The following is a 12,249-nucleotide window of genomic DNA, read 5'->3' on the forward strand; positions in this document are numbered from 1 at the left end:
TAAAGCATGCATACTTTAGACTCTTAATCGGATTATGCATATTATTTGATTTAAACTAATTAATAATGTGGCACAATTAGTGTATAGTGATTGAATTTTATGTACATTTTACCTTTTAAAGACTAGAGAAGATTTTGTGATCAAAATATTATCTTTAGGCTTGATAATAGAAGACCCGCTGCTCAGAGCAGGTGAACTAAGATCAGGCTATTCAGGAGTTTGTCTCACAGGCTGCAGGTTCTGCAGCTTCTCTGGGCACTGGTTTCTTATATTTTATTGCCCTCATGATATAAAGGTTTTTCCTTACAGCTGATCAGAATTGCCATTGTTCTGAGTTTTTCCCCTTGTCTTCTTGTTCTCTTACAGTCTGCCTTCAAGAAGAGATTGGCTTCTTCAATATGCCAGTGTCTCTTGTATAAGTGAGCCCAAAACTGGGGCAGTACTCCGGATGTGGTCTTACAGTGGAATAGAGAGGAGTAATGATGCTTGTTTACACCTTGCTGATACAGCTCAGTTTGCACTTGGCCTCTTTTGACACAAGGGCCCACTGCTTGTTCCCCAGGGCTCCACCTTCTGCAGTGTTGCTTCCTAGCCAGCTCCCCTTACCTGTGCTAGTGCATGGGTTTTTTCTGTATTGGATACAGGACATTTTTATATACTCTTGTTGGACCTTGGGAAGTTCCTGTCAGCCCATGCCTTCAGCAAGTTGAGCTGCTACTGAGGGGTGGTATGCCCCATGACCCTGCGGTGTATGTTTTCTGCTCCACGGTGTTTGGGAAAACTACTTTTTCTTTAAAACATTATTTTTGCTAATAGTAATAAGTAGATACCCTTCTTCCTACTTTCAAGCAATTTGTGAATAGCTTAATCTTGTAACGAATAATTCTAGATGGTTATTATTCTGGTGTCAGATAAGCTGTCTGCTACTGTACCTTTCAGATGAGAAGTGTGCATGCAGTTGTGTGTGTGTGAAAACTCATCCATAAAGATGAGACAATTGTTGCTCTCACATAAAGCTATTTTTGAAAATGTCTTTGGTATTTAAAAGCCTTTGCACACAGTGCTGCTTTTTTTTGCAACTAAAATGTGAAAACCACTTTTGCATTTTGCGACAGGGCATGTAACTGATATTGACCAACTAGAAGAGTGATTTCCTCCTCAGAAGTCATCCTGTAAACCTGAAAAATGTTTATTTCTCTCATAGTTAAGTGCAAATGTGGGGCAGAGCAAAATAACCTCCATTTTTTAAAACTCTCCCTGTATCCATTCTGACACTGCTAATGTTTTGGACGTCATGGCCTTAATTATATAAATCTAATTTACTCTGAAATTTGCAGGCCAGATTGAAGACTGCAAGGGGACAATCTGCAGTGTACTAACTTTTACTCTTTTTCAACCCGTGAGAACGTTTATATTGGTACAGAATAGCATAAAGGAAAGTATCAGTGAAAAACAGGGAAAAATATAATACCATACAAATCTTCAAAGATTTAGGTCTCATATGTGAAATCTCATAATTTCTCATGTATAATTTTTCACAGGCTTCCTGGAAAAAGAGTTTTCTCTTGTGCTGTGTGTTATATGAATCATATGAAGTTATAGCTGCAGACTCATAGACATTACAGATGAATCAATGATAATCTTTTAGATCAGATCCATTGCCTTGAAAGAGCAGAATAGAGTTCTTTGAACAGCAGCATGTTAGGTACAGCACTGACAGTAATAATGCAAAAAATAAAAATAAAAAAAAGAGAAGGAGCTCTAGACTACTGCTTTCCAAATAGTGTGCTGTTCTTCAAGGTTTTACTTTGAACAAGCTTGACAACTGTGACACTTTGAGAAGAAACAAGTAGACTATGTGCTAGAAATAACAGATAACTAGAGGCTAATGCTGAAAATGACATGATACCCCTTTAAAACAAGCAAAAAAATATCTTTCAGATGTAAAATTCTACATCTGAGCATGTTAGATATAACCTGAAAGATGAATCCTTAACACTAATCTTGGATTTAGTTTCTTCAGCCAGTGTATTTCCTTGGCTGTGTGGAGAGCATCACATTGCAAAAGCCATCACGCAGTTTGCTATCATTGTTTTACCTCCTTGAAAATTATACATCAGAAATAAGGAGCATGTATTTTTAGGAACACTTACCACTGGTTACACTACATCCTGCTCATGCTGATGTTATTTTTGTGAGTGCAAAGTTAAATCAGAAATATATCAAAGTATAATAAAAGATAACAATTGAGATGGTATAAGAAAAGGAATGCTCTTACAGTTCTGCTTTTTTAAATAGCAACTTTACATAACAACTTTAAATAAAAAAAATGTTATTTCTCTATTCTGGTTTAATCAGAGTCTAAGAAGACTGATAAGAGCTGCACAGGTTTATTTCTTAAATATCCATCCTGTACACTTTTTCTGGAGGGATGCTCTGAGCTGTGACACTGTTGTGACCTCAGGGCTGTCTCATCTTTCTAGAGCTCAGCGCCACCGTCCATAGAGTTTTGAGGGAGGGTGCAGGCTTTTCAGCACAGGCAGTTGTAATTCACCCAGTCCTGTTACAAGCAAGCAGTATAGAGCTGGTGTTCACAGAGAAGACAGATGCTGCACTGCAGGCAATATGATAAAGTTGTGGTTGATCTACTTGATTGGAAGGACTCATTTACACATGTCTACCTGATGAGAAAAGCAGTGTATCTGGCAAATATTTTGGATGCTTTCCAGTGCTGTTTTATAATAGCTTTACTGAAGTGTCTGTATTTGACTGCTGTTTTGGAAAAATTGCATTCAGAAATGATGACTGCAATATGAAATATCATGATTTGAGGGGCAGAGATATTTCATTTTATTTTAAACCAACATTTGTAAAGTTGATTATTTGTTAATAATTGTAAGTTTGTAAATTTGATAATAATTATGACTTAAAAGATACTAAGACCGACATTTTAATACTTCAGGCTCTTGATTTTACAGAAAAGATTATTTGACATAAAGGATGCTCTCTGTTATGGGAGTGACAGGATCCACCCACAAGATCCATTCCAGTTTCTGAGTATATCTTCTCACACACATGAACATAGCCCATCTGCATGGTTCTTTGTACAGCTGTTTCTGTTTGGAGCTGAGCAACCTTGGGGCACAAACTTTCAGTTCATCACTTGTTAGCAGTGCCACCTGTGGCTACTTGCATCTAAGTTGAACAAGATACAATGGCATATGAACTTTGAAAACTGGGGAGAATTTTCTTGCTTGGTGTTTCAGATCCTTCATCTACACAATTATTTACTAATTAAGTGCCTCTTCTTCCATACCAAAGCAGTTTTCTGAATTCATTACCACAAAATATATATGTCTGAAACAAATAATTTTGTATTGTACTCTGATGCTTATAGTTTATTCTCATTTATACTTCAGACATTAAACCTTAACTTTAGTAAAATGTAGATATTAAAAACATCCAAAGAGACAAGCCTTTATGTTACACAGAGCAAGAGCCATATTTTGTCATGGAGAAATTACTGGCAGTAATCCTTTCTTAAAAAATATCTACCCAGGTGAGTTGCATATCTGTATCTGAAATTCCAGAGTATAGGTTTTAAAAGACTGCGGTTTTAATTGACTTGATCTCTTCATTGTACTTTCAGGTTCGTATTTTTACCTATCTGATTGGAAGAGAAGCTGCTTTTGCTGATAACCTGAAGTGGATGGCCTGTGCTAACAAAGGTTAGTTAACTTTCCACTGTAAAAGTAGAAAAACTTTCAAAACTATATTACTGAGTCTTCCTGCATATACCTGGTTGTATCTGCATACAGATATTGTGCCACTGATGACTAATCAAAGAGGATGTTTATTTTTTTAAGAAGGAAAAAGCTTATTTATCTGTAACATACAAATTAAAATGTCTTAAGCTTCTTAATGATGTATTCTTAAAATTTAGTTCAGAGAACAAAGTTTAGATTCAAAGCATTTGTCCCATTATTGCTGTTAGTCATAGTTAGTTTGTTGCCTAAGAATGTTGTGTGTGAGCCCTGTTGAGAGAGGCATGGTACATAAAACACCAGACATCCTGCCCCTGGAGGAACTGACAGTGTAATTGAAAAAGCAGATTTATTCTGTAAGAAAAGAGCATTAAAACACGTAAGATGCTGAGATGCTACAGTAAAAGGATTGACTAATGTAAGTATGATTCAGAAAAAAAAGGAGGGAAAATTAATTAGTCTTCAGGTTTTCCTTTTCTCTTGGAAAAAGTTCTTTTTTCCTTTGTGCCACATTATATTATGATGAATAGCATCAGGTGCTATCCATTTAGTCATTATTTCTTTAACTACTGTTATGTCCAGCTGATGGAAATTACTTAGTTTGAAGTCTTGTCTTAATCAGCTAATATTACACCATAATTTAGTTTAAGTAATAGTATAAGAATCCTTTGAAGCATCTTTTTGAAGACAATTTAATCAACCAAATATTTTAGCCCTGCTCTTCAGATTCATAAAGATCTAAGTACAGCAACTCAGAAAACAGGACCAGGCAGTAGAGGCTGCCTCACTAGATCATCTGGTCCATGTCTTTATTCTCAGAGGGGTCACCTTTGTCATTCTTCAGGACTGCTTTGTTCTTTTCAGAGCCACATTGCTTTGAGTCAGAATCCTACCCATATGAATCAACTAAACAGTTTAATGACTGCTTCTTCTATACATTTTTTTTACACTCTGTTTAATAGATACAATACCTGCTTTCTGGTAGCTTACAATGAAAAAAAAATCTTTTACCTCTAATTAGAAAATAAATAGTTTTTTTAACTTTGAAAATCATACTGGAAGCAGCATCAGTCATCATGTCAGGCTGTATGGGTTTAGAGTTTTTCTGTTGCAGTTTTCAGCTACAGCTCACCCATTTTCTTTTAGTGAGAGGAAGGATTACAGCACAGACAGATGAGCAGCGTAGGAAAGCTGATCTAAAGATTGCCTGAATGGCTGGACTGCAGTTTACTGCTTTCACGGGTGGGCCAAAGTATGTTGTTGTCACTGAGGGTCAGTGGCTCTAAAATCAATTTTCCTTGCAGTGATTTTCACCTTGGAATCACAACGTAGAGGAAGGGTGTTTGGTGGGTTTCCAGCTGACTGTGGACAGCAGTCCTTTCCATCAAAATGGATCACAGGGGAAATTCATACCACCTTGCAAAACTTATTTAGCTTCCAGATTCTGATGATGAATCCTTGAATGACATCCTCCCCCCACCTTCATTTTCTGTTTCATTGCTGTGTATAAGTAGGGCATATCTAGAGGGAGTTGGCTTAATGAAGCAAAACACCAAACCATTTTAAATACGTTAAAACATTCAAGAACCCCAGTGTCCCTCTAGAGAGGTTTGTGAAATTCGCATTGATTTATTCTTCTGTACCATAAGACATTGAACGTGAAGGAAAAGAATTCAGATTTGCTAACATCCTCAACTGCATGAAGGTAAATAGCTTCCTAATGCTCAGCGTGCATGTGCCAGATTTTAAAATAAGCAGACACTGCCTTTTGCTCAGCAGTCACTTCCAACAGAATGCTGTAAAATAAAGATGGGAGTTAATGTGTTACTGACTAACAAAACAGACAATCGTAGACTTTTTATTTTTTTCAGTAAAATTCTGTACTGCGTTGGCAATTTGACAGCCTCTGTTTTGAATGCTTATTAATTAGCCAGCATCACTGCGGTTAGCATATTGGAAAATGGACAAAGAAGGGGATTCATCAGTACAAAAGAGCAGAAGCTGGGAAAGCAGTGAAGAGCAAATGCTTTGCATATCAGAGGTCTGATAGCGGCTATCTAACTGCCAGCAGAGGACAGATTAGCCCTGAGGCAAACTGTGCCCCAGCTGGAGCAGTTTATAGGCTATTGTATTAGCAGGGAAGCCTTGTGCACAGGAAGCCCCAGTCACATCCATTCCCATTAATAGCATGACCCCAGCACCTCCCGCACTGTGGGCTATTGTGGGGAGTGGCAGGCAGCCAGTTACAGAGACTGTTCACCTGCTCGAGAGGCCTCCTAGGAGGAGGGGATGCATTCTCCGTGTGAGCTTCACAGCTGTGGTGAAACAATGAATTCCCTCCTTAGCCCTTACCCAAAGAGGAATTTTTTAAATTCTGGTATTTTATTAGTTGCAGTAATAGTGCACCTACTTTACACGTGTCCAGAAAATGAAAAGCATCTCACTCTATTTAAAAATGTATTGGGGGCATTTTTAGAAGTTCCAAGTCCAGTGTTGGACATTTTAGAGAAAAATAAGCTAGCCAAAAACATTGCAATGCACTGTGTAATATGGAAAGGCAGACCATAAGTGTCTGTGTTTAACCATATGATTACACATATCTCATGCTTGTCATTACTAAATCCTACCCATTTCTGTCACAATTTTTTCCCTGCTGAGGACAAGAAAGTAGCACAAACTGTAAGGAGCTCTGGGGTGACATAGTTCACACACCAGGGAAAAGAGAAGCATATGTTAGAATGCTAAATTTTAAGCACAGGTTTGCTGCCATTTCTTACGTGGTCTCAGCATCTGTGCTCAGAACTTCAGAGTGTGTCTTTATGTGATGATTAAACCTCACTACAGGAAGCGTAAGATTTTAAACCCATGGGGTACCTCTGATCTCTGGGAAGGAGAGTTTAATTTAACAGTGTAAGAAGTTAATTCTGGTGAGGTTTGACATTAGTCACACAGGGCTACAAACACATGAATCATCAAAAGGTCTAAATATAGAGAGGAAGTGTACTAAGAGAACATTACCAAATGCTGTTCCTACCTGTACTACAGAAATTTTTTGTAGAGTTTTTCCAACTGGAGAAAATCTAAAAATGGATATAAGAACAAACATCGGAAATATAGGAAAGGTAATTTACATAGCTATTTGCAATTCATTTCACTTTGCTATCACGAAAACTAGAACTTAAAGAAAAACTTTCATAGAAAAAAATAAATAGATGAACCATAAATTCATAGAAAACAGTAAATTGTTCACATTAAATGAATCGTGGAAATTATAAAATCTTTGTGCATTTTCCGAATGCGAGATACAACAGCACACAAACCGTATTTATAAGGACACAGATCATGTTTAAGCAGACAATATTGAATGCAAGAAGGGAACTTTTCCCCAAAAAACTGTAAATGAAACCCACTCCTGAGATCACATCACAGAAAAACCCAGAGAGAATCCATATGCTTGACACCATCTTCAGGTCTTGTCTTTTACATATTGTTAGCAGCAATTTTTGTATTTCTTTAAACTCAGTTACTTGAAACTACCCAATTATAAAGTGCCTAACATACTCTTTCATTCAACTTTTTTTCTTTTGCAGCCTGACGTATGAATACATCTGTGAAAAAAGTGATTATTATTTTTTAAATTTTCTCTTTTCCACACTAAGCTCTTTTCCCTCCTCTTGCTGACCTTGACTTCTCTAGCTGTCATGCTCACTGGGCAAGGAGCACTGCAGAACAAGCCTGCAACTACATGTGTGCCAGCATACATGTGCACATTTACCAGCTGGCTCCTCCCAAACAGGATGCTCAAAGTCACTTCTTTTAATCTGGTTGTAGCCACAAATTTTCATTTGTCTTTGAGACTTTTATTTCTTTGATAGGTTTGTTTGAAATGTATTCAGAATATGCAATAGACTTAATCATCGTCTCTTTTAGTCTTAGGAAACTGGGCTAAAAACTGTTTGCTCTATTGTACAATTTAGGGGTAATGTGATTTGCACGTACTACAAAAAACGAATACTTTATATGTCATATGCTGCCTGGAGACTTATGTCATATTATTTAAGGTGTTACGTGAGATATTAGAATAGGTGATCTTAGAATTACTACAAAAAGAAGTTTCTAATATAATACACAACCATATGAATGATAGTTATGAATAATCTGCTTATGTGTCTCTTCTAATGGAAAACAAAACATTGTTCACCCTCATCAGTGTCTTGCAACATGTATCAACATGTATGGCACGAACACTGAGGTGTTACACAGTTGAGTTTTTTCACTTGAAAATTTGACATAAAATCTTTTCAGGAGGTAATCAGAGTAAATGATTATTTTCCAAAAAGTTTTTTTCTATCTGAAAGGTAATTTACATTCTGTGATTAAATAATTTTCCAGGCAAAGACATGTAAGAGCTTCTTAAACAAGCCTTTAACATTTTGACTTTAATTGAAGCATTACATTAAAAAGTATTAGCTAACTGTGATTTTAACCTGTATGTATGTGGAAGTAATGTTTGATTAAAAACATCTTGTTCATTACCTTAGATAAAGTGCCATTTTTTTTGAACTGTTAATCTGTTCTATATTTTAAACATAATATATATTGAATTTCTATGAGTTTTTGAGGATGAAATTTGAGACATGTGAACAGTGCTGAGCAAGCGACCTCTGAATATTAATTCTCTTTTCTGCTTTCTGAAATGAGTTATACCAGAACTCAGACATTCAGAACTGTTTTAAGTAAAATATAGATTACCTCCTGTAAAATAGATCCACACAGCTCAGAAATATTTTGAATCTTTGTTTAAAAGGTTTATAAGGTGCAGTGTGTAAATACACATACATGTTTGTGTGTTATGCATTTAAAATTTGTGAAGCTATTGACACATAATCATATTTTGATTAAGTATTGACATTTATACCAAATGAAGAGGACCAGTAAGTGAAATATATCTTAACGCTCGCAGGAGGGATAACCTCACATTTTGACTTTGGAAACCCAGCAGTCACAGAATTGGAGCAGACAGCATTTCAGAAAGAGTAATAAACACACTGATTTTTCCTATAACTGTTCTAAGCCAGCAATTCATGTCAGCTTGGTATATAAATTTCTCTTTTTCAATATATGCATAAAAGGCTGCTTTCTCAAGTACAGATTCCTGTATTAAACTTATAAGTCATTTTATTCTGAAAAATACTTTGAACACTTTAGGAAAAAAACAAAAAAACAACACCTCTGTTTTGAAGCAATGGTTAAGCCTTGATAGTATATGTAGCTGTCAGTTAGCCTTCTCACAAAATACTAGACTTTAGGAATTTCATTTAATTTCTTTTTTCTATTAAAATAGAATACTGACAATATGAACAGTATGAATACTATACTATGAATATTAATATAATACTACTATACTAGGAATATTTGAGTTCATAGTACAATCAGATTAATTTCCTCTTATTGAAAATATACATTAAATAATACTGTGAATTGCCGTTTGGCTGTGAAAGCTGTCTTTATGCTATGTCTTAATTCATGCATGTAAATCTATTGCTGGTGTCAGGTGGAATGTATGTAGAAACATCAGTTTTGTACTGCACAAACCATTGGCAGGCGTGTTAAGTCAGAAAGTTCTAGCTTTCAGACAAGAGCACCCTTACAACCTTGCCAGGCTTAGCCCTGTCTGTAATAAACACGGCCCAAAAGTTATTTCCAGCTGCCATGTTTTCTGTGGAAGTTTCATTTAGCAGTTCCGTGGAAGATGTGATCATATCAAAAGACTAAAATTACAGTAAGACCTCTTTCATGAAAATGTTACATTGTTCTTTTCTCAATAACGAAATGAATGTATATGAAGAACAATTGATGCATTTAAGTAGTGCCTGGTGAAACTGTAGCCTTGAAATTTGTCAGTCCTTTGTCACCCTTGTGTGATGTGGGCTCCAAAAGCCAAGGTGATGACGTATAAAGATACTTGACATTCAAGGAATGAAAAGGAAGTGGTGACAGCTCTAGTATCTGTGGCCTCTGTTGTTCTCAATGCTGTCACGTTGTAGGTGAAGTTTTAAAGGATTAAGAAAGCTGAGATCACTTAGAAAAGCAGTTCCCATCTTAGTCTCCATTCTCATTGACCTGCCATTTGAAAATAACATATTGCTGTTGCTATCTGAGGTTTAGTCACATTCTACAAGGATGAGCATTTTAGAACATTTGCAACTGCTGTGTTGTGACTAGTTCTAATCATTAATGCTTCTTTAGATTGGACAAACTTAAGGTGAGATGTTTTTGTACAAAGTTAATTGTTAACACCATTCAAAAAAAAATAGCAAAATTTATTTACCATCAAGCAACAAGATTTTTCTGGAAATAGAGAATTTGGGACAACAATTCATAGCAGTCTTGGGAACCCAGACCTTCAAGAATGGCCAACAGTTTTACTGACTTCTTCCAGTTATTACTCTTTCAGGCTGCTTCTCATCAAACATTCCTTCTTTGCATTTCTCCTTTGGAAATAAACAATGAGAAAACACAACTGGTGTAACGCATATCACAGTCGTTAAAATCTTTCTTAATTTGTTTTGCACGACTTATAACTTCAAATTGTCTGTTTTCACAGGGTTTTTTACTCAGATCTCTACCTTAGCTGATGTTCAAGAGAATGTCATGGAATACCTCCATGTTCTTAGCAGACCAAAAGTTATTGACCAAGAGCATGACGTGGTATGGACTGAAGCATATATTGACAGCACTGTAAGTATGCATGAGAAAACATTTAACATAAGCTAACTACACTTAATGAGGAATTTAGAGAAAAACTGTTGTAAAAAACACTAGTTGTGCATTTCTGTCACTGGAATGGTCCAATTTACTGTGAAAATCGGGTCTTGACATCTTTGTTACAAGCAAATAGTTTGAGATTACTGAACTTCACCAGGCATTTATACATTATAAATTACATAGGGAATAATAAAACAAATGTGAGTGACAGCATCATGTTTGAATTTGACCTCCAAATATACATTTTTTGTGATCAAAATGGACATTGAACAGAAGTTGGATTGAGTAAACTCTTTCTATATGTTTTCAGACATAGAAAATATGAATATGTCAATGTAAAAGTGCAGATTGGCAAGAATCAATATTTTTAGTACAGAGATGTTGATCAACAGCTAAATGACAATTATGTTGTCTTAGTGGGAAAAAGACCAAATAGATTCTGTCTTTTAAAGTAGATTGAATGGGTGATCTGTTAACAAAATTGTCATAACCATTGAATTTTAACTTGACATCCTTGTAAAACATTAGAGTTGAAAGATAATTTTCTGTAATGTAGTGACTGAACATGCAAACAATTTTTTTAGTACCATTAGTGGTAAATCTTCGGATTTGCACATAAAAGTTGTTCATTTTCATGGAATGATCTAAAATAGTTTTTCATCTATTTTCTTTATTGTATTTCTTTTTATCCAATTAAATCATTTTGGTCTGTAGGTTATCCATAGAACAAGAGTTTGCCACAAATATCTGTCCTTTAGTACAAATGATGCCAAATTTTTAATCTAATGTATTGAAGATCACAGATTACTAATAGCAAAATTGTTTTCTTCATTTTTTTACGTTTTACCCTTCATGAAAATAGGACAAAATAGAAAATCTTGCCAGCTTCATCTTGTGCTTTGTTGTTGTTGTTTTTAAGGGATTTTGTTTGCTTATGTGGAAAGTTTTTAATACTTCTAGGAGGTTTGGTTTTAAACCAGCAGAAAAATCTTTAAAAAAATGCTGTGAAAAGAGTTTTGCTTCCTTTTCATGTTTGCTTAAGTCTCTTTTATTCTTCAGCTGGGTAATGTAAAATAAATTCTAAAATTGTAGTTACCAAGAAAAAAGTGATTTCTTAGAAATGTTATTTTGAAATGATTTAATTGTCTCAATTCTTTTTTATTTACTTATTTTTAAGGATGTGTTAATCCAGATTCCAGTTTGTTCTCTTTCTGTTAGTGGAACGCAATGGTGAGAAGAAAACTCTCTCTTACCACTGTCAATTCAGGGCATCCCACAACAGGGGAAGATGACTAGGGAAATCTAGTTCTCATTCACCTCTTGCTTTTTGTGTGCTTGAAGTAATCAGTGTGCATGCATGTTGAAGGAAGTTAGTTTGCTAGGGAGAGTAGCAGGAAGAAATTCATGTACTTACTGTTTTAGTGTAACCTTGTTCTTAGCCTCTGAATCTTGGATTAAAAATGTTGTTGCAGATGAAATCTTTCTTTCTCAACACCAAGTCCTCCCCTTTCCTACCATCCAAGTACAAAATGCTGCTTCAGAATTAATTTTATACTTTACTTTCTTATTCCTCTGTTAGTCTGTATTTCTTCGATGACTGTAGGGAGGAATATATTTAGAAAAGGTGCACTAACCTTTGGTAAGTCTTCCACTGGTTATGGAAAGTCTCAGGAAAATGAACAGCTTAATATTGTGTGAAATACTAACTGGATACAGC

At 35.5% G+C, this 12,249-nt stretch overlaps 1 protein-coding gene across 18 annotated transcripts in view; it reads left to right on the plus strand.

Moving 5' to 3' along the window:
* CACNA2D3 (calcium voltage-gated channel auxiliary subunit alpha2delta 3) overlaps positions 1-12,249 on the plus strand; it is a 422,632-nt gene that overhangs the window by 267,482 nt on the left and 142,901 nt on the right. For all 18 annotated transcript variants that reach the window (XR_002442442.1, XR_002442444.1, XR_002442443.1 and 15 more), the window contains 2 exons: positions 3,650-3,728; positions 10,372-10,505. Coding sequence is in view for 13 of the 18 variants with exons in the window: in XM_021409181.1 (XP_021264856.1) it covers positions 3,650-3,728; positions 10,372-10,505 (213 nt within the window). In the remaining 5 variants the exon portion in view is untranslated. The remainder of the gene's footprint in view (positions 1-3,649; positions 3,729-10,371; positions 10,506-12,249) is intronic.

Source organism: Numida meleagris, chromosome 11 (genome assembly GCF_002078875.1).
Source record: "Numida meleagris isolate 19003 breed g44 Domestic line chromosome 11, NumMel1.0, whole genome shotgun sequence".
NCBI lineage: Eukaryota > Metazoa > Chordata > Aves > Galliformes > Numididae > Numida > Numida meleagris.